The sequence below is a fragment of the Notamacropus eugenii genome, chromosome 1 (genome assembly GCF_028372415.1).
Source record: "Notamacropus eugenii isolate mMacEug1 chromosome 1, mMacEug1.pri_v2, whole genome shotgun sequence".
NCBI classification, from domain to species: domain Eukaryota; kingdom Metazoa; phylum Chordata; class Mammalia; order Diprotodontia; family Macropodidae; genus Notamacropus; species Notamacropus eugenii.
This window is the reverse complement of record NC_092872.1, coordinates 5,025,509-5,046,989: the sequence shown is the minus strand read 5'-3', so window position 1 is coordinate 5,046,989 and position 21,481 is coordinate 5,025,509. Positions and strand designations below refer to the sequence as shown.

General features: G+C 52.5%; 2 protein-coding genes across 9 annotated transcripts; both read right to left on the bottom strand.

The window, feature by feature from the left end:
* Window positions 1-611: 611 nt before the first annotated feature.
* Window positions 612-7,990, bottom strand: HYAL2 (hyaluronidase 2). Of its 8 annotated transcripts, none has more exons than XM_072650526.1 (6): window positions 7,687-7,990; window positions 7,343-7,544; window positions 7,065-7,222; window positions 4,336-5,313; window positions 3,443-3,532; window positions 612-1,470 (listed from the first exon to the last, which is right to left on the bottom strand). In XM_072650526.1, the coding sequence occupies exons 4-6, from the start codon at window positions 5,269-5,271 to the stop codon at window positions 1,066-1,068; spliced, it is 1,431 nt and encodes a 476-aa protein (XP_072506627.1). In that variant the 5' UTR covers window positions 5,272-5,313; window positions 7,065-7,222; window positions 7,343-7,544; window positions 7,687-7,990; the 3' UTR covers window positions 612-1,065. The 8 variants fall into 8 exon arrangements, with proteins under 8 accessions (XP_072506627.1, XP_072506628.1, XP_072506634.1 ...); XM_072650527.1 differs by having other exon boundaries at window positions 4,336-5,310; XM_072650533.1 differs by lacking the exon at window positions 7,065-7,222 and having other exon boundaries at window positions 4,336-5,310.
* A 3,510-nt stretch (window positions 7,991-11,500) lies between these two features.
* TUSC2 (tumor suppressor 2, mitochondrial calcium regulator) lies at window positions 11,501-20,264 on the bottom strand. The gene is made up of 3 exons (XM_072650583.1): window positions 19,997-20,264; window positions 14,217-14,337; window positions 11,501-13,300 (listed from the first exon to the last, which is right to left on the bottom strand). The coding sequence occupies exons 1-3, from the start codon at window positions 20,164-20,166 to the stop codon at window positions 13,235-13,237; spliced, it is 357 nt and encodes a 118-aa protein (XP_072506684.1). The 5' UTR covers window positions 20,167-20,264; the 3' UTR covers window positions 11,501-13,234.
* Window positions 20,265-21,481: the final 1,217 nt, after the last annotated feature.

The window sequence follows — 21,481 nt, the reverse complement described above, 5'->3', positions numbered from 1 at the left end:
AGAATGTAAGCAGAGGGTCGAGAACTGCAAAGCTGGGCAAGGTGCCCATGGGAAAAACAGCACTGTGGAAGGCTGGCCCCCAGCCCAGAACCATGCGGAGCCCCCTCCCCAGAGACGTCCCCCTCTTGACTATGGCATTCCATTTCCTCTACTCCCAATCCACCAACTCTGCCCATACCACAATCCCTCTTTTTGGTCTTGGCAGCACAATAGGGAGGTGGGGGGGCTGAGCTCACAGAGGGCAGAAATCTAATGGGGGCAGGAAGGGGCTGAGTCCTTGGAGAAGTGGTTCATTAAAAGGTGGAGAGAGGGGGTGCCTCCCTTCTTTCAAGTCCGACTCTGTTCTGCTAATGGTGCCTATCCCTGAGAGGGAGGATGGGTGCAAGTTTAGCCAGAGAGTGAGGGTCTCCTAGGTGTCTGATCTAGCTGAGCCCACGCTATTTGTGGGCTGCAATTCTGCTTCCCCATCCTCTACCCCCAAATGTGGAGTCCCAGATGTCAGGTCTTCCCTTCTGGTGGTTAGAGCTCAACCCACAGACTGGCTCTCGCCCCAGAGAGCAGTGAGGGCCTGCCCCTCCCTGGTGCACCCCTTCATATTTCTAGATAAAGAGTTTGTTTTTCTGTTTAATTTACAAAAGATCCCAATAATAATAATAAAATATAGAAAGAGAGGAGAGGGGCGGGGGCTCCCTGCGGCCCCGCCGTGCCCCCCATCCCTAGTCCCCACTAACAGCCCCTCCCCTTGCATGGGGAGACACCCAGCAGCAGTGCATACAAACTCTCCTCAATATCCCCCCTTAAAACAGGGGAAAAGATAGGCCTAGGGTTGAAGGCTACTCTGCCTCCAACATGCAGCCCTGCTCCCGGCCCTGTGCAGCTGGGGATGATTCTGCTGCCAACGGGGGGGCTCATGACTCTCCCCTAACCCAACTACATCAGCCACAGGCTTCCAGGCTCTCCTCTGCATGGAGCAGTGCACAGGATACCTCTGCTCAGGATTACTCAGTGACCTCTACAGAGCCCTAGAATTCCCGGCTCCTTCCTTGAAGCCCCAGCCATGGCCATCTACTGCATCCAGGGGAGAAGCAAGAGGCCCAGGGCCAGCAGGGCTGCAAGGTCCCATGGGCCGCTGGGGGACCCCCTGTTTGGGGCTTTTCTGCTGTGCTGGCAACTCTCCCCGTGCCAGCCCTGATAGCACTGGCATCGGAAGTGGTCCCGGAGCTGGGCCAGATCAGTTTGGGTGAACTCGCCCTCAGCCCGGAAGAGGGGCTCCTCAGGGCTTTGGCCAGGACGCAGCCGGAAGCTCCGGGGGTTCAGGTGCAGGAAGGCATTGGAGCCAGGCTGCCGGCGCTGGCATCGCCCATGCCCGTGGCACAGGTCCTCACTGCATCGGAAAGCAGCCTCGGAGACGTTCACAAGGTAAGGGGCCAGGTGCCTTTCCACGTATTCCTTGATTTTCTGGCAGGTTTCCTAGAGGGAATGCAGAGCAGGTCAGGGCAAGGCAATCATTTCTCACAGTTCCCACACTTCAGAGAAGGACTTGACTGGTTCAGGCCATACAGCCAAGCATGTACTTAAGTCTGGATTTGAATTGCAGTTCCGTGACTTCTGCTCCAGGGCCCTTTCTACCATACCACGTCGCCTCTCTCCAAAGGAGTGCATGGGAAGCAGGGACAGGGGTGGGGAGAGGACAGGACTGCCCTTTCGACGACTGACTGGCCGTCACCATGATCGCCATCATCCCACCTCCTGATTTGTGCCTTGGCTAAGCGCGGTTCTTTAGACCTGGAATAAATGCCTCACACTCCCTCAAGCCCCAACTTGGACCTCACCACCTCCTCCTTCCTAGGCCAGCCCTCCAGGGACAGAGAAAGCTGAGCCTTCCCTCCCCAAATATCTCATCTATTTCATCCTCCCTTGTATCCTTCTCCTTCCTGCATCAGACTGAGATCCTTAGGGGAGGGTCTATATCCTACCTTGGAACCTCCAGAGCCCCAAACACGGAGGCTCTGACATGGTAGGAGCCTGAGCTACTGAACAAGGGGTTTGGGCCTCTGCTGCTCCCTCCCCCTACTGTGGGATCCTTTATGTGTGAGGCCTCGGAGAAAACACAAACTAGGGCAAGGAATAGGCATGGATAACTGGAGCCAGGGATGGGTCAGGAGGCTATAGCCAACCCCGCCCCCCCCCACCCCCATGAAAGTGGGGAAAGAAACCCATTTGTCTTAAAGCTGTCTGGAGGATTGGGGGTAGGCAGGGGTGGGGGAGTTGCCTCTTCTAGGACCCCTTCCCTTGGGCCCTTTGTTTCCTCTCTAAGAGTCTGCTTTGTGCTCCAATGTGTATGCGCTCAGGCGCCCCCAGAAAGGGGGACAATGGTGAGGGGGTAGGGATTCCGAGGCCAGATCCTATCCCTCCAGGCTTCCATCCCCACCCCTTTCCTGGCTGGGGAGGCACTCAGGACAGGGGGAGGGGCAAGGGAAGAGAGGAGCTGGGAGCAGCTGCTGAAACAAAGAGACATTTCCCCTTTCCTTTAAATGCTAGTTCAGGGAAAAGTGGGGGAGAGCAGGGAGTGAGGGACAAGAAGAGGGGTGTATTAGTGGGGAGAGTATAGAATTAACTACTAAGCCAGGGAATTTATATGAACTTTTCAGCCTCAGGTTCCCCTCTGTAAAATGAGTACTTTGGGATTTAGGGCCCCACTGAGCCCTGCTCATAATTCTAAAGTCCTTCCCAGCTCTGACAGGCTATGTTCTAAGCTCCCTCCCAGCAAGGACATTCTGCCTTCACATTCTAAGAGCCCTTCTGATGTGTTCCATTTGGCCCTAGAAAAAGAGACAAATTTGGGCTTGATGTTAGCGAAAAACAACAAAATGACCTCTCCACAATTCCACCTTTTGGGAAGGAGTGGGTCAGCCCATGGAGGGGAGCGGGCTGCCTGGTGTGGTGTGGAGGGAGGGTCATTTTCTGAGCATGGGCCCCTAGTTCCTTCCACCGTCCAAATCCAGTGAGTCTAAGCCCCTCCCAGCTCAGAGATTCTATGTCAATTTCAACATCTCGAAGATGACCACAAAAGGTTCCTGCTTTCCGGTAACTTAGGACTATAACTTAACTTCTGCACAGAAACCTTTCTTTATTGTGTGGGCAACTACGTTGCCTTTGCATCCCAGAAAAGACATGTTTGTTTTGGGGATGTGGGTTTTTTTGTATAAGGCTTTTCTCCTTCAGACTATAGAAAGTGCCTAAGATGGAAAGTCAGAAAACCTACATTTTAGTCCTGTTTGTCATGTAGTCACCGGGTGAACTTGTGCAAGTCCCTTCCCCTCTCGGAGCCTCAGTTTCCCCATTTGTAAAGTAGCCTCCCCCTCTTTTGGGGGAGGTTAAGTCACTGGTAATGCCAGTCCATAGACAAGACCTGGCCCCTTCTGCCCCATGGCCCACCTACCGGACTCCTGGTATAATCCGCGTCTCCCCAAAAGATGATCCCAGCTGCCCCTAAAGCGGCACTCTCCCCAATGGTGGAGATGAGGTCCATCTAGGAGGAGGAGTGAGAGCACTGGTCAGAGCTGAAGGGAGAGGTGGGGTAAAGAGCAGGGTTCCTCCCACCTTCCGAAGCCCCTGCCTGTCTCCCCAGGCTTGTCTGGGCATGGTTCCAAGCCTCAGATCAGAGGCAGAGAGAGTGGCCCGTGTTGGACAAGTCCATGCCTGCTTCTATACCCTCCAGATGTTCTGACGGATATGGAGAAGGGAGAAAAGGGAAATTTATGCCAGGCACCCCCTCCCACAAGGAGTTTAACCAACTTCCTTCCCGCTCTTGAAACTCCAGGGCAAGGACATTAGCCAGACTATCCAAAATCAAAAGAACACCTCCCCCCACCCTCCCCAACCCCCGCCATGTTTTCTTCCCATCTCACCCTCCTCCCTTGGGCAATAGGGCCTGAAGACAGTGGAACTACTTCTAGGGAGGTTTCTGCCCTGGGAACAACTAGACTCCTAGGGAGTAGGCTCAGTTCAGCCTCCTGGAGACAGCCCAATCCTTAACAATACAAATGCACTTTCTTCGTCTGTAAAGTATGGAAGTTGGCCTTTAGGGTTTCTAAGTCCCCTTATACAAGTCATAGGACTCTATGAACCCCTGCACCTGCAGGGCCCTTCCCTTTTCTGGGCCTCAGTCTCCCTATCTGTAACATGAGGGGGTTAGCTGGGAAGGTCTATAAGCTCCTTTCTCTTTCTGACTTCTGGATTCCAAGGTCCCCAGCAGCACTCTCATGTTACTTCCTTCATGGGTGCGCCATGACCACTCCCACTGCTAGCTTTCTCAGGTGGCAGCTGGGTTACCTCGCTGAGCCCTGTGAAGCTCTGGGTGTAGGTAGGACGTGTGTAGACAAAGACTGGTAGAGAGTAGCCAGCGTGGTGCTCCCGGGCCACCCTCAGGGCTTCCTCTACTCGGGAGCGCACAAACTTTCGACAGTTAGAGGAGGACTTTAGCATGGGATCCAGGTAAATGGAAGGGTAGAGGGCACTGCTCTCGGCCCAGAGCCAGGCCAGCTGGTCGTTCCTAGAGACCTCAACGTCAGGGCAGCGGCCTGTGTAGCTGGACCAGTTCTGCACGTAGTCATGGTTGTAACAGTCAGGGAAGAGGTAGAAACCCCACAGTTGTCGGGGCCGGGTTTCCTTTGCCCATCGTAGGGTTTCCAGCATGAACTGCCGGGCTGCAAACTCAAACTCATACTGGGCCTGCTTGCCCACCTGCTCCGGTGACCAGGTGGGGTGTCGGGAACTGACAAGCTGGCGTGAGACCTTGCGGTACACATCCTTGCTCTGCCAGTTTCTGATCCAGACTGGGCGCCAGTCCTCCCAGTCAATGACCGCCAGACCTTCTCGATCAGGTGATCTGATATAGTGCCGAACAACTTCGGGCAACCGTTCTAGGTGGTCTATCAGGCTACTGTTCTGGGGCACACCACCATGGACTGGTCCGAGATGGGAGTCGTGGTACGGGTAGTAACCCAGTCGATCTCGATAGAAGATGGTGAGACTTTGATTCACAAAGCCTTCATTGGGTGAAGCCTCAACATCAAAGATGCGTAAGTTCAGAGGGACCTTGAATCGAGGCTCGCAGTCCTGGGTTGGGGCGTTCCAGGCCACCAGAAAGGGGCGACGGGTAAAGATGGGTGGGGCAGTGGGCTTTGGCTCCTCACTTCTGGGTCCCGCTGATGCCAGGGACACCAAGAGGGTCAGGGCCAGGGCCGTCCCAGCCGCTGCCCACATCATTGGGGGCTCCTGTTACAAGCTGAAGGGCGGGCTCAGGACCTGCTAGGAGGAGGGAGAGGATGGGATTAGTGGTCTCCGGCGCAGCTCTGGGATTTCCCAGGACCAGTTCCCATCCTTCCTCCCCCACCCCCAGCTGGCTACAGAGGACTTAAGGGCCGTTCTAATTATATCTGCTCCGTGGTGAGGGGATCTCGCTTCACTTTCTTTAGCGCGGGCCTCCGTTCGAAGGGGCCGGGGTCCCTGGCAGCCCCGATCCTCTGCCGCTCAGCCTCGGCTCGTCCAGGAAAGAACAAAGGCAGCCCCGAGAGCCGCCAGGAGGGATCCGGGCCGGACCTCCCACGGAGGGGAGCGGCTGCCGGCCGGGCTGGGGCAGGGCAGGGCAGGGCAGGGCTCCCTTCCAGCCTGCGCGCCGGGAATGCTGACTCGGCCACCGCCAAGGCCACGGCCGCGGCCGCCCCAGCTCCCCGCGCCCCGCGCCCCGCTCCGGCCCGTGCGTTCGAGCTCCCCCTTCCCCGCCCGGGGCCCCTCGCGGCTGAACAAGCCCCCTTTGTTGGCCGCTCGGCCCCCAGTCCCCCGCCCCCCGCCGCACGTGGGTCCCGCGCCCGCCTGGCCCGGGCTCCCGGGGCGGGCGCGGGGGGCGGCCGGCTCCGGTGCCAAGGCTCGGGGCGCAGGTACCCCGGGAGTCTGGGGGCGCGGAGCGGCCCGCACTCACTCACCTCGCACGGACGGCCCGAGCCACCCCCATGGCCTCCGGCACGCAAAGCCCCGGACCCGGAGCCCGCAGCCCGCACTCGGGTCTCTGCAAGCGTCCCAACTTTCCCTCCCACGGCCCCACCCCCTCGGCCCCGCGCGGCCCCTTTAAAAGATCAGAGGGCGGGCGGGACCAGGGCAGCCTGCAGGGCGCCGGGTGGGGGAGGCCATTCCGGGCTAGCGGGATGGAGAGGACCCTTGTCGAGGAGCCTCCCTGCTTCCCTGGGAGGAGAGGCGCTTCTTCTCCCTTGGGAACGCGAGAAAGCCTCGTGGTGCAGGGCCTCCCCCCTCCGCCTCCCCGCTCCGTGGGGAGTGCTAACTCGGTCTCCCTCTCCTCCATGACACGAATGGTACAGCCCGGCTCCTGCCGAGGCGCTTCTAGCCCTTTAAAGAGACAGGCAGAAACTAACCCCTGAAAGGGGTGGGGGGGGCTCCGATAGAGGAGATAACGCGGTGCGAGCCGGCCGCCTTCCTGGCTGCTCCCCTCCTCTCCCCGGTGAGCCTGGGCCAGGTGGCTCAGCACCCCCGTTCCTTGAGAAGGGGCAGTTTTCAGTTCTGGGCACTGGTCTGGCCTCCTGGGGGCACGGTCACTGCAGCTGGTCAAAGCCCCTCCTCCCCTGGCCCGCGCATTCCCCGGAGGACTCAGCCCAGGAGCTCAAACCCGGGCTGATCCCTGAACCCCAGGCCCCTTCGGATCGTGCCGGGGGGGTCCTTGCCCAGATGCCCCTAGGCCCGCATCTCCTCTGAAAGCGCTGCGGGGGATGGGGAGGAGCAAGGGTGGGTAACAGCTCGGTCCCTTCCTCTCAGTGGGCCCCACAGACGCCCCCAGGGGGCTGGGACTTTGACTGAATGCCTTGGTAGCTAAGACAACAGGCCTCTGTCCAGGGAATGCCTGATTGGGCTGGGGGAGGAGGCTGGTGGCCACCTGGTCCTGGAGCTGGGGGAGGGTGGGATCAGGAAGGGAAGAGCTGTGAGATGGAGGGTCTGAGGAGGAAACTGAGGCCCAGACGACAGAGACCTCCCTCTTCCCCGTTTCCTCTTACCAACCACCTGTCCTTTTCCCATGGCCGCTGTTGGGGGTGGGGCAATGTGGACAAGGCTGAACTTCGGGCTGGGGAGGGGGCCTCCTGGCTTCAAACAAGAAGGAGGCCAGTAGACCTTGCTGAGCTCCTGAAGTGGTGCAGGAAACTCGGGAGGAACCCTGCAGGAAGGAACAGTCCTCCCAACCTCCTGCTGCTTTAACTCTTCAAATACCTGCTTCACCAGCGATGGGCTCCAGACCCCTACCACCCTTCCTAGTTCTTGACTCAGCTCCACGCACCTGTCCTTTGCTAGAGCCTTTCCCCCAGGCACACATTCTAGCTCTTCAGCCACCCGTGGGCAAGGAGACTCCCCTTTTTTGTACAAGAGGCTAGGTCTCAGTCCAAAATCTCTGGACAAAGGATGGTAAGATAGCGTGTCTCCATCAAATACAGGTCCCTTTGTAGTGTCCTCCTCATATCTGAGGCACTCAAGCCATAAGCCTGTTGGCAGAAATGGCGACCCTAGTTGTTCAATCTGCCAGGTTTCCCCCCCCACACACATTCATGTTATTTACCCTTCACCAGCACTCCCTCTATCTTACCCTCATCCCCCACCTCCAGCAGCGTAGTTGGCCGTGCTCACCTTTATCAGGGGCCTAGTTCTCTGTTAATGCTTGTAGCTTGGGTAAACCAGGGCCAGCAAAAGGGGATGGATGTTCTTCTCCAGCTGACCCTACTTCTGATCCTTTGGCTGTTCTCAGAGCCCCAGAAGCAATTTCTTTCTGCTTTTCCACATCAGCTAGAACTCTTCTGCTCTGTGTCTACCTCTGTTACCCTTTACTCTTTCTGATGCGGAGCATGCACTGGCTCTGGCTGCCTCCTGCCTCTCTTGTGCTTGGTCCCTAGTGCCTGGTGTTCCTACTGAAGTCCCATCCCCTCCCTTTCCTCATTTCCTGCTGCCTCTCCAAGAGGAAAAGACCTATGACCAGAGGCGGGTGGGTGGGCAGGAAGAGGCCAGAATCTCTCCCAGCTTCCCTCCGGTATCCCCAGTCCATGCTTTTCCTTAGAGGCCTATCTTGGGTTGGGTTACCTCCTCCCCTTCCATAAATACCCTTGGCCCCTGGGAGCCTTAGAAGTCCCAAGCAAGGATCAGGGAGTCAGGAGTTGGGGGTAGTCTTTCCCCACAGGGACTTTGGCTGTGAAGGGAGGAGATAATCTGGGCAGAGGGTACTAGGGCAGGAAGTGGACAGGAGTGGGAAGATGGAAAAGAAGCTGCTGCAGACATCTCCATCTCCCCCTTGGCCTCTTGACCATGAGAGGGGACTTGAATCAAAAGGGAAAATGAATAAGCTTGTCCAGGCATTGAGCTCAGTCACCAAGCTCATGCTAGGTGCAGTGCTAGCCTAGTGGCTCAGGCCACTGAAGGAGCTGAGCTGAGGGCAGGACTAGGCTGGGCACTGAGGAAGAAAGCTTTGTCTGTGTGTGGAATGTAAGTTGGGGGTAAGGGGTGTGGAAGGAAGAGGCAGGAAGGTGGGGGGGGGTAGGTGGAGGGGAAGAGAAGGAACTTCCAGGAGCTGAGTCAGGTTTTTTCCACTGAGAGCGGAGGAGAAATTCCACCCAAATCCCTCAGAGCCAAAAATATGTATATACATATTCTCATATGTGCACGTGTTTGCATGAATTCCTTTGTGCATGTGTTTAGTGTGTAGTAAGACCACAACATTTGAAGCCAATTTGGGGGTGAATGCTAGCATGCCACCTATTTGTGTAAACATCTTTGGGTCTCGAGGATCCTCATCTGTAAAAGGGAATGGGGCTAGATGATTCCTTTACAATTCTCAGTTCCTTGGAGCTTATGGATGTATGTCCTCAGGATACTGGAGCACTGTGCTATTATCTGCATCTGAGTGTCTGGGCTCCCTCATCCAGCCCCCTCCCCTCCTTCTGTCCTCTCCACCCTCCACACCACAAACTATTGCTGCCCTCTCTACTCTTGGAGGCATGTGTAGCACTAGGGGGATATCAAGGGGCCAGCTCTGTTTGAGGAGGATTTACCTAAGGAATGCCTGGTCAATCAGGTCTGCACTTGGCTTTCTTAGTTCCTCTAAGAAAACGAAGACAAAACCTAGCTGGCTAGCGAGCTATACTGCAAGCGTTGGGGAGTTGGGGAAAGGCCTTTTGCCTTGAGGTCACCTGGATGTTCACCTAGGAATGAGGTGTTTGTGGGTGGCTAATGATGGATACTTGAATGGATTCATGGATTTCTCCCCCATACTATATAACTCAAGAAGCTCACCCTCTTTCTCACACTCAGGATACCTGGATTCCTAATTCTTGCTTCCCTTGACATCCTTCCCACAAAAGAAAGAGATCTGGTTTTTGTTTTTTCATCTGTACAATGAAGGATTTGGACTAGACAATCTCTAAGGACCTTTCCTCCTAAATCCTAAGATCCTGTGAGGCTACGTCCCTGAAACTCCTCTGTGCTAATCAAGGGATGTGAGGGCACATGTGGGAGGGAGAATTAACTGAAACTCTAAGGACCAGGGGCTTCTAAAATACTCTATTACCTGGTCAAATTACCTGAGAATTGTAAAGGAATCTCTCAGGGAATGGGAGGAGAGAGAAAGAGAGAAAAGCTGAGCAGAGCCCTGGCCCTTGGTCAGGGTAGGGAGGTTCCCTCTGAGGCTTGAAGGAGGAAGGAAGTGAGCTCAGGCCACTGGGAACGAGGGAAGTGTCGGCTTCGACCCTCGTTGTTCCCAGCTCCAGGGATCTGATGAACCAAACCCAACCCAGGGCAGGGAGTTCCTGCTCAATCTTGGGGAGGGGTAGAGGCTGGCACTAATCTGGGTGAGGACTTGGTGGGAGGGGCATGAATCAAGGTTGAAGATGGTATCTGCCTCCCCTAAATCTTTTATCACCTATAATTTCCTTCTGAGCCTGGTATGAAGTGCCCCCTCCCGAATCCAGAGCACTCTTAGCTTGGAAGGAGGGTGTTTGGATTCCTAAGAGTCCTGGGGTACCACTGCTCCAATTACGGACAGATACACAGAAAGATAAAGGGAAGCTACTTGGACTTTTTGAGTCTCCACAGCCAGAATCAGACATGGACTCCATCACAAAAAGACTTCCCCAGCACAAGACCATCAGAACACTTTCCCTGCCCCTGCCAAATTTCACTGACATGGCACCCTTTCCCCCACTCCCAACCAAATCTGCAAATACCTGGAGACAGGCATATTGCATGATGGCTTTCTTCTTAGATAAAAGAGCAGTTTGTGGAGAACTCTCCAGTCTAAGATGAAGCCAAATGGGGTGAGAGTGGTAGGGGAGAGGAGTCAGGATTGGGCAAGAACTGAGGTGCCAGGCAGAGTCCTGGAGAAGGAACCTCCATGCCTAATTGAAGGAGTAAAAATTGAGGCACAGTGATCTATCTGGCCAAGCTGCCCTTTCCAAAACCTACCCAGCCCTTAAAGCAAATTGGGGGTGAGAATGGTCAGGAAAGTGGTGCTATTGCCCTCATGCTCCTCAGCTACTGAGGTCAGTGGCTTCTCTCTTGGGTGGGAAAAGACTCTCCCGGCTACTGGGTTCTGTTCTGTCTAGTGCACCAAGCACATGGGATGTAGAGCACAAGACATCAGATGAGTCAATCTCAGGTAAAAATCAGCCAGGAAAACCCTGTTTTCACCCATAGATCTTTCTGGAAAAAGTATTTCCCTGGAAAAACCAAATTAAAGTTTTGAATTTATAAATGCCCATTTCTGAGAGGAGATAGGAACATCTACCAAGCCTACTTTTCAGGAGTTAGAAGATTCAAAAGTCAATGTCTGCCAACCTGAGGCTCTGAGAAGGGAACGTGCCTATGGCCACAACCTATTTCTTTGGCAGCATGGGAACCCAGGTCTTTCTTCTGAATTCCAAGTCCAGCACTGTTCCAGACGCAGTATGGCCTCTTATTCTGAAGGCATATGAACAGCAATCAGTTCTAACTTTTCCTAATCATTTCGTAAGGCTGACAACTATTAAAGAAAAAATGGATCACAAAGCACCGTCTTCTAAGAGCACCCTTAACTTTAAAACATGGCCAGGGGCTCAGGCTCTTAGACTCCTCCTGCCCCTCAAGGGCACCCCGCCCCCTTTCTGTCAACCTGAGAGGAAGATCTTCTGGCCATGTCAATACTGCCCCCTACTGCCAGAAGGCTGGAGGAGCAGCTGGCACAACACCTATCCTTCATTTGGCTAAGAGTAACATAGGACCGGGGGAGCAGGAAGCCTCAGCTTTTGGGGGCTTCCAGGGGTCTGTGGTTCTATTGCCAAGGCACAAATGGAGCCCCCTCTTTAGAAAGGAGGTGGAGTGTTACAGTCCAGAGCGCATATCTGCTGCTGCCTCCCATGTCGTCTGCCCCAGTGTATAGTCTAAAGGCTTCCATTTCCAATAAACTGCTCACTCACTGGGATCGATCTACAAATAATTTTATTTAAATTGAACATAAGGGCACACCAGCCTGGGCTGAGGGAGAGAGCAACCAGCCCGTCCCCCTCTATTATCACCTCTGCCCCAGACCATCTCTCTGTCACATTCACACAAAAAGCACAGTTTGCACAGAAAAGAATTTTAAAAAAGGAATCCTAAAAAGGTAAACAGACTGAATTTCTGCTTCAACAATATCATGGACATAGATAAGACTATTTACAAACCTTCACATTGTAAGTGTCCCTTCCGTGGTCTCCTTATCCCACCCCTGCCCAGACAGACCCTGGAGAGCAGAAGGTTGGGCCCAGTAGCCCACGCCCACCAGCAGGAGCTGAGCAGCTTGGGGGAGGGATTGGGCCAGCACATTACCAGGTGAGAGGGGCCAGGGCACTAGAGATATGAGTACATTTGCCAGGTGGGCAGAACTGCCTATCATAACAGGGTGGGGTGTTGCTTGAGAATGTGATCTCCAGAGCTGATGGGCACAGGCCTGAAGGATACATCAAGTGTAGTGTGTGGAAAATTCCCTTCTTTCTCCCAAGAAAAGGTTGGTGTAAGAAACAAAAAGGCTTCTCAGGCAGTCTAGAAGGGATACTGAGCAAGGGCCCTCTCCCCCATATCCTTAGGGTTCCCATCTAGAAGACCCACTACCCCATCAGTTTCCAACCATGTCCTCAGGGACCAGGTGTATATGCGTATAGGGAGGTGAGGTTCAGGGAGGATCACAGTGAAGGAAATGAAACCCCTCCCACATGGGGGACCTTCTAAACTCCTTTAGTTCCAGCAGGCTGAGCAAATTGTGAGCTGGGAGTGAGGAGGAGGGGAGTGGGAGAGTGGATCAGGGGCGGGTGTGAGATTTGTTGAGACCAGCCTCCCTCGGGGGTGGAAGGAATCGAGGTAGCAAACGGCTGAAATGCTCAGAAATGTGAGGGGAAGGATTAAGGAGGGTCCTGCCTGTGCATAGCAAAGTTCCCCAAGGCCAGCCCCACAGCCCCTGGGGACACAAGGAGAAGGGTCAGGAAAAGAGGAGACCCTGCCCTTAAAGTGCTGTGTCCCCTTGTCTCCCTGACAGTGACCAAGCCCCAGGCCTCTCCTGCCCTTTCCCCCAGGCTGGGCAGAGGGAGAGGTACATGCTACAAGGAAAAAGCAAAGGGAGGAGTATGGGGGGGGGGGGCAGGTTTTGAGGTCAGAAGGAAGGAAATTGTACCCTGAAATTCCTGGCCTGAGCTTTCACCCAGCTTTTATTTCCTGACACTCCTCTGGATATTGGAGGGTGGGGTGGGGCTATGGGGTTCAGGAAGAGAAACTGAGTATCCTACCCTCTTCCTTTACCCAGGCACTCAGATCCTAGAGAAAATCCCTACTCCAGTGAACCAAGTCAACCATCCTTTATCCCCAGACCCTCCCACAAACTGACATCACCCAGTACTGTGGAACAAACAGAACAGGGTACCCAGCTTCCCCACCCCTTGGCCTGCAGATGAAAAAATATGACCCATCAGGGGGCCTATGTCAGGTGGAATTCATTCTGGGGCACCTCTCATCAGGGCCCACACTTTGAACTTGTGGACTCAGCAGCTTGGGGTGCCCTGCCAAGGAAGTGGGGAGTTTTCCCCAGCCAAGGCCTCTTTCTGGCCCTGCTGCCCCTCCTCCTACCCAGATGTCCATACCCACCACCCCACAAGCTTGGGGTGTGGGCAGGAAGGGGCTGCAGGGCTCACATCTCACAGATGATCACTGGGAAATCCACGTGGAGGCGAGGGTGGTCTAGCCTCACGATACCCTGAAAATAAAATCGATACTGGTTAGGCCCTGCCTCAGTTCTAGCTCTTCCAGGAAGACTTCCTTTTCTGCTTCAGGCACCAGAACAGTCTCCTGCCCATGCTCCTCTGGAATCAGTATAGCATTGTGCATGGAATGCTGAACCTTGAGTCAGAAAGACCCAGGTGCAAAGCCCATCTTTGATATTTCGTCACTGTGAAACTAATCATGGCCCAGTCACTTAACTTCTCACTCTTGGTTTTCCTCATCTGTAAAACGGGGATAAATGCCACCCACATCACAAAACTATTATAAAGCTAAAAAGAGAGGATGTACATAAAGCACTTTGGTAAACTTTTAAAACACCATATAAATGTCAGTTATTGCAAATAATTTCTCTTTTATCTAATACCAAAGCACTTTAAACTCCTTTTAAACACTTTTTTATACTCCAATTTGGGTTATATTTATTTATGTATGTGCTCTCATGATCTGTCACCCCTCCCGGGTCTAGCATAGCTCCCTGCCCAGAGAAGGCTCTTCATAAATCAATGTCTGTGGAGTGAATGACAAACCCAGTCGAACATTTGAGTCTAGACTGTTCTGTGGTTTTCTGAGTGTAAACCAGGCTTCCCCAAACAGACTGTGAGCCTTGTTGGGATGGCAGTAGTTTTCCTGTCCCCACAATGTCTCAGTCCATAAGGGTATTATGACTATTGGAGTTAATGTGAGGAGTGTCTTTTACCAGGTTTCAGAGCAGTCTCAATTAAAAAAAAGAGAGAGGGAGCATAAGGGTAAGTGGAGGCCGTTTCAGCTTAATACAATTCCAGGATGGTAGCAGAAGGAGCAGGCCTCATAGTTCTTTGGGAGCCTAGTCCCCAGCTGACTTTATGAGGGTGGAGGCTGGGGAGGGGCCTGTAACTCCCGCTTTCCCTCACCTGAGGGATCAGATTCTTCTGCACCCGTCTCAGCTTGGCACGCTTCCGCCCATTCTTGGTGACAATTGTTTCCTCATAGAACTCGTGGGCCAGGTCACCATCTTCATCATAATACATGGAACTGTAGGGGCAGAGGACAAAGTGCCATCAGGACTGCGGGCTCCACTAACAGAATCATGGCTCTGAGAGCATCCTTTATCCAACATCCCCCCACACAAGGACGAGATGGGTATGTAGTTGTTTGCTCCATTGGACTGTGAGCTCCTTTGGCCTCGTTTTTATCCCCCGCATTTAGCACAGTGCCTGGCACATAGCAGGAACTTAATGAATATTCACTGCCTGACCCAAAGCACTGCCTAGGGTTTCCCAATGGCAACCAAGGTCACAGAGATAAAAAAGTACTCATCTTTGGTAGATGATGAAGTGGAGAGATAGGCTTCTCTGAAGCCTCAGGGATCCAAATGGGGAGGAAATTGAGCAGAGAAGCAGGGGGTGCTCAGACATTGGGACAAGAGTTAAAAGGTGAATGATGCCTACTAGCCCCAGAACTCTCTGATCTGTAAGGATCCAGTGCTACAGTGCTACCAGAGGGACCCCATTAAAACATAGGGCCTCTGAAGTAAAGTTCCATGGCCAGACGGCCCTAGATGTCACAGACTGCTAGGCTCTCAGAAGAAGCTGCTGCCAGAGGTCAAGGCTTGCTGTGTTGTGCCTCAGTAGGAACAGCTGGTAGAGACAGAGTCTTGATGCCTGCTCTAAGATGGCAGGAAGCCCACACCAACGTCAGCCAACAGAATTTGTTGGCAGACACGGAGAGGTCTCAGGACCATGGCATTTCCTATCCCATCCCTAAGCTAGATACTAATGAAAATGGCTCCTGTCCTGGGTTTCAATGCAGCAAGTCTCCACCCATACAAACATTCCAGGTCAGGCTTAAATTGCATTCAGAAAGTCTGATAACATTACTGACTGATGCCCAAATATTCTGCCAAATAGGACCCAAGTTATAGGCTTTTCATCAGCACCAGAGCTAAGGCCCTGAGTGACTAGTCTCTTCTTCCAGTCACATGGAGAAAATAGGGGATCCAATCCTACTTACTTGGAACTTGGAGTCACATGACTCCTGAAAATTCCTAACTAGCTTCCTCTGAAGAAGTTAAGCGAGAGTCCTCTTATTATCTTCAGAAAAGGGGGTCTTGGGGAGATAAGGGGTAGGTGCCTTCACGATTCCCCCAAGTCACTGACACATAACAACTTTGGAGGGAACTGGACTGGGGGTGGGTAAGCTAGGTGACACAGTGGACAAAGTGCTGGGCCTAGAGTCAGGAAGGCTCATCTTCATAAGTTCCAATCAGGTCTCAGACACTTACTAGCTGTGTGACTGGGCAAGTTATTTACCCATTTGCCTCAGTCTCTTCTCCATTCTTACCTCGTTGGCTTCATCTGTGAAGGTATGCTCACTTCCTGCTAAGGTCAAATCCTGTATTTGTATATTTGAGAGTATTGCAACTCCATCCTCTTCTGGGTCTCCTAAGGGAATGAGTTCCTATCTTTTTTTTTCTCTTTCTTTACCGTCTTTAAACACACCCAGGATTTTCCCATTCTTTAAAAAAATTCACATCTGATTCTGCCCACCTCACGCTATTTGCTGGCTCTCACATCTGGATGCTGTACCCTCCCTACATCTTGGATTATTAGTCCTCTAGACTTCCTTCAAGACTCACCTCAAATCCCACCTATTTCAGGAGGCTTTTCACAGTCTTCCTCGAAGCTAAAGCCTTTCCTTCTCTTTTCTTTCCTTCCTTCCCTTCTTATCCATCGCTCACCTGAAACTGTCTCCAAGGTTATAAACTACCCTGTCAAACCCCACACCGTCCTTCACTTCTGCAGTTCTGACATCACTGCCCACCTTTTCCTTGACACTTTCTCCTTTGGCTTTTATACGACTCTCTTCTGGTTCTCGTATCTGTCTGATCATTTCTTCTCAGTTTCCTTTGTTGGACCATTATACAACTACTGTTCAAAAGTGTGGGTGCCCTATAAGGCTCTATCCTGAGTCCTCTTCTCTCTAGTTAAGTTACGTTAGCCACACAGACATCTCATTCACATACACACAAACATAAATACTGTATCTCTTTCAATGTATTTGTGTGTATTCAATCTCTTCATTCAAAAACATTTATTAAGCATTACCATGTTGAATGCAGTGTTAGGCACTTCGATATATAAAGACAAAAGAGCTGCAGTCTTAGAGGGACTTATAGAGGGAAAGAGGTGTGAAGGAGAGGAGAGAGATATACAATATGCACACAGGAAAGTAAATTACAAAGTTGATGTAAAATAATGCAAAATCACATCAAGGAGCGAGCATCAAGAACTTTGGGAAACGGTATGGGGGAACCAGGAAAGGCCTCTTGTAGGAAGTGGCACCTGAGCTGTGTCTTGAAGAAAGTTAGGAATCCCAAGAGGCAAAAGTAATGAGGACACATACTGGAGACAAGGGAAACCACTTGGGCAAAAGCATGGAGGTTAGAGATGGAAATGCTGTGGAAGGGGAAAGCCAGCAGGTCAGTTTGGTTGGTACGCAGAGGAAGTTACAGGGAATTATATGACATAAGAGTGGAAAAGTAGGAGAAAGATAGACTATGGAGGACTTTAAAAAGCCAGACTGAGGAATCTGAACTTCATCATGGAGGCAACAGGGAGCCACTGAAGAATTTTTTGGGGGGTGGGAGCAGGACACGGTCATACCTGTGTTTTAGGGAAGAGTATTTTGGCAACAGTATGAAATATGAATTGGAGAGACAAGAGGATGGAAGCAAAAAGACCAATCAGGAAGTTTCTGAAATAGTCTAAGACTCAAGCATGGCCCTTTGACTGAGTTCAAACTTCACAGAACAAATCCCCTTAATAAAAGGATTGTTCTGTAAAACTTGGACTCAGTTAAAAGACCGAATCCAAGGGCGTAGAAGGTCATAGGTTCCCCATTCCTACTTTAGGACAAGAGAAGATGAAGGCCTGAACTTTGTGACTGTTGAGACAGGCATGAATGCAATACAGATTGATAAGGCAGGAGAGTACTGAAGACTTGCCAGCTGATGGGGGTAAAAGGGGAGAAAGGTGAAGGAAAAAAATGAAACATAACTAAAGTTGTGGATCAGTGATTGGAAGGATGATGGTGTTTTTAAGAAAAATGAGAATATTCAAAGGAGTTGAGGGAGAGGAGGGGAATCTCCAGTACTGCAAAACCAATTGTCCCCTAGACATCTCTACCTCAATGACTCACCAGTATCTCATATTCAACACAGCAAAAACAGAAATCATTATCTACCTTCCTAATCCCATCCTACCCCTACAAATTTCCCTCTTTTTGCTGAGGACACCACCATCTTTCAAATCGCTCAGTCATCTTTTGCCCTTTCCTCTGCCTCACTCTACGAATCCAATCTTTTTCTATTTTACTCCTCGCAACCCCTTTCCAACATTCCCCATCCAAAGGGATACTATCTTAGTTCTGCCTTCACTAGATCAGTGGTCTCCAAAGTGGAAGGTCGAATGAGGAAAAAAACCTTATGCAATAACAATACTGTAAATGCATACAACTTTCAAAGACTTAAGAACTCTGATCAATGCAATGACCAACCATGTTTCAAAAGGACTGCTGATGAAGAATGTTACTTACTACTTGACTGGAAGGTGATGGACTCAAGATGGCTATTTACATTGCTTTCATTATGTTACTACAAGGATTTTGTTTCTCCCTTAGTTTTTTCCCCAATGGGAGGTAAAGGAAAGACAAATAAATGATGCTAATTAGAAAAACAAAAAACAAGCAAAAAAAAAAGTAGGAGGTCCCCCAAACACCCAGATGCTTTAGCATGATCCCAGCATCCCACCTTCTCTGCCATAGTCAATTACAGGGCTTTGAGCCACACTATCCATTGACACAACATTCCCCCACTCTGCTCCTCTCCACTCCTGGTCTTCCATACTTATACAAGCTCCCAACTGCTTTCTTTCTATGAGGGAGGGAACTTTTAAAGGAGGGTATAACATTGCTTAGATCTCAGCACCTACACCAGCAGTTTTTTTGTTCAAGGCAATGGATCCCTGCAGGCCAAACATGAACTTAGAATACCACTATGTTGTACTGTATTTTTATTTTGTTAAACATTCCTCAATTACATTTTGATCTGATGCTGTTTGCACGAGGAAATTCTGCAAGCTGCTAGCAGTGAATATGATGCTTCTGCTCTAAGGAATCACCATCCTTTCAGTCTCCTTTACTATTCCTTGATAATATCCCTATTATTCTTGAGTCCTCAACCAACCAAAACTTTCTCTTCGTAGACCTCTTAACTCCTAAATCGAAGGGTCTCTTCCTCAATCTTCATCCTTCTTGACCTCTGCAGCACTGAACACCACTGACCATCATCTCTTCCTGGATTTGGTTCTCTTTCTGGTCTGACTGCTCCTCAGTTACGCCCTTTGTGAGCACAGCCCAGCTCATCTCCCTTTACATTCACTTGGGGATCTCCACCAGAATTGCTTTATCACATCACTAATTGCTATTTGGAACTGGAAGTGCCCATTATCTCAAATGCAACATGTCCAAAACAGGCCTTATCTTTCTCCCCAAATCCTCTTCTCTTCCTGCCCTCTCTAATGCTGCTGAGGGCATCACTTGTTTTCAGTCATCCAGGTCTGGAAACTCCTGTCACCCTCCACTTCTCCGTCCAGTTCACCCCACACCTACAACAGCTGCCAAATCTTATGATTTCTACCTGCACCTTCCACCTGTCCCCTTCTCCCTACTCTCACAACCACCACATCAAGTTCAGACTCATGGCTCCCTGACTGGTCTCCAGTCTCTCCCTTCTCCAAACCGGAGGGGACCACCAGTGATTCTCCTGCTGTACAAGTCAGTCCATGGGACTCTCCTCCTCCAACTCTACGATCAAACACTATTTCACCTTACTTTCACCAAATTCAGTTCAATTTTTGTAAGAGAAATGTGCATAATTATTAGCTCAGTACGTATATAAAATACACATGCATAGGATTAATAAGCAAATTACATATATGGAGGGGTCTCAAAATTTTGCTGACAGGGTGCCGCCGGCCTGGACTAGCAGAAGGGCTTCATGTTCTCCCTGTTTCTGGCCTCTCCTCCTCCAATTCATTCCACACCCTGCTGCCAAATGAATATTCCTGACATAGGTTCGCCCAGGTCACCACCTCGCTCAAAAACCTTAGGTGGCTCTGGCACGACTTCAGGTCCCCTTTAAAGCCTCCCTTCGACCTTTGTAAACACTTCACAGCGCTCCCCTTCGGCTCTTCTCTGACGAAGCCAACCCGACCCCTGACCTGCCGTCCAGCTCCTGGCCTTGGCACTGCGAGGGAAACGCAAGCCCGGACAGACAGCCATCTGCCCAAGGTCAACCACGTGGTCGGTAACCGAGCTGGGGGCAGACTCCAGGCCAGCCCACAGCGATCCCGCCCTCCTCGGGGAGGCCCTTCGGAGAAACCCACCAAGCAAGCTCTTCCTCCCACGGAACTAACAGGGTCCGCGGCCGAAGCCAGGGAGGACGCGGCATCCAGGCCCTTCTTCCAGCGGACGGGCGCTGAGGCCGGCCCATCCTTCCCCTCTGGCCTCTCGGCCAAGACGTGCCAACCAAGCCATCTCTCCGAGGCGGGCTGCCGCCCTCGGTGTCCCTGCCCACCCTCCTGTCCTCCGAGGCCCGGGGAAGCCCAGAGGTCGCCTCCCTCCACGCCCTTACCCGCGACGAGTGAACACGAAGGGCGGCGCGGTGCGGAAGCCCCGAGCCCTGGCCAGGGCGTGCTGGGCTCGGGCCGCGTCGGTCAGCTCGGGGCTGCCTCCCGGTCCGGCGGCCGCCGCCGACGTCGAGAAGGGCCACAGCCCCCGGCCCTTGGAGCCGCTGGTACCCATGTTAGGGCCCGCGGAGCATCGCGGGGCCCCCGCGCCTCTCAGCGCCCTCCAACAGCCGGCCCAGCTCCCGCTGACCGACGGAAGCCGACTCCCTCTGACCGAGCGGAAGTAATTTCACTTCCTGCCAGGCTTCCGCTCCGCCCTCATCGTTCGTCTATTGGTCGTCGGAGCCGTCAGTCTCAGAATAGGGGCCAATGGTGATCCTCGGAGGTTAAGGATCCCGGCGTGCACTGCGACCGCAAGACCAAGTACTTCCGAAAGACTTCAAATCCCAGTATGCCACGCTCGCGCCCGAGCCGTACCGCTCACTGAGCCTGGCGAACTGCAACTCCCAGCATCCCCATCCCTGGCACCGCCGTGACTTCCAGCGTGCTCACTTGCCTGTCAGAACAATCTGGAGGCTCGTTTGCATTTGGGGGCACTACAATTCAAAAGAAACTCCCAGTAGGTGGGAGCGAGACAAGAAGGGCGATCAACCTGCCTCTTTAATGGACTTAGCCACGTGTTATATCTCTGGGTGTCAGATTCATCTTGGACCGTAAGATCCCTGAGGGCATACCCTCCCCCTCCAGGCCCTTCCCCTCCAGACCCTCCCCCTCCTTGTCGTCCCCCCTCAGACCCTCCCCCCCAGGCCCTCCCCCTCCAGACCCTCCCCCTCCTCGTCCTGCCCCCCAGGCCCTCCCCCCCAGGCCCTTCTCCTCCAGACCCTCCCCCCCAGGCCCTCCCCCTCCAGACCCTCCCCCTCCTCGTCCTCCCCCCCAGGCCCTCCCCCCCAGGCCCACCCGCTGCTGGGCTTCCAACTGAATTGATAGAAGCAGCCAGAGGAACTTGGAAACTCGTGCTGGGGGAAGAGCAGACCCAGCAGGGGAGCTCCGGTTGAATAGCCGGTGCCCTGTGCCACTTACTAGCATGTGGCCGGGGCCAGTCAGCCAACCTCGGTCTGCCTTAGTTTTCTCGCCTAGCAGATGGCATAATAGTAACTGCGCTAACCTCCCAGAGTTGCGAGGATCGAATGAGAGAATATTTGTCATGCCTGTGGAGAGCCTTCAAATGCCCTAAATTCTAGTTCTAGTTATTGTTGTTTGATAGTAATTATTGTCATTATCTTTGTGATCTTGGACACATCCGTCAGCCCCCCAGGACTGTAAAGGGGGAGCATCATCCCTTCCAGCTCTAATTCCTAGCCTTGGGCTGCTCGCTGGTGCAGTGGATAGAGCACCAGTGCAGGAGGCAGGAGAATTCACCATATTGGGTTGACTCTTACGAAGCCTTGCCATTTGTGATGCTTGTATTAACAAGTGGGCCAGATTGAATC

What these genes read in the sequence shown, in the direction of transcription:
- HYAL2 (XM_072650526.1), bottom strand. Translation starts at nt 5,271, where the DNA reads ATGATGTGGGCAGCGGCTGGGACGGCCCTGGCCCTGACCCTCTTGGTG. An exon ending in GCTTCACAGGGCTCAGCGAG is followed by an intron (nt 3,533 to 4,335) that starts GTAACCCAGCTG and finishes TCCTCCTCCTAG; the next exon opens with ATGGACCTCATCTCCACCAT. An exon ending in CGGATTATACCAGGAGTCCG is followed by an intron (nt 1,471 to 3,442) that starts GTAGGTGGGCCA and finishes CATTCCCTCTAG; the next exon opens with GAAACCTGCCAGAAAATCAA.
- TUSC2 (XM_072650583.1), bottom strand. Translation starts at nt 20,166, where the DNA reads ATGGGTACCAGCGGCTCCAAGGGCCGGGGGCTGTGGCCCTTCTCGACG. An exon ending in TTCGTGTTCACTCGTCGCGG is followed by an intron (nt 14,338 to 19,996) that starts GTAAGGGCGTGG and finishes CTGCCCCTACAG; the next exon opens with TTCCATGTATTATGATGAAG. An exon ending in AGAAGAATCTGATCCCTCAG is followed by an intron (nt 13,301 to 14,216) that starts GTGAGGGAAAGC and finishes TTTTATTTTCAG; the next exon opens with GGTATCGTGAGGCTAGACCA.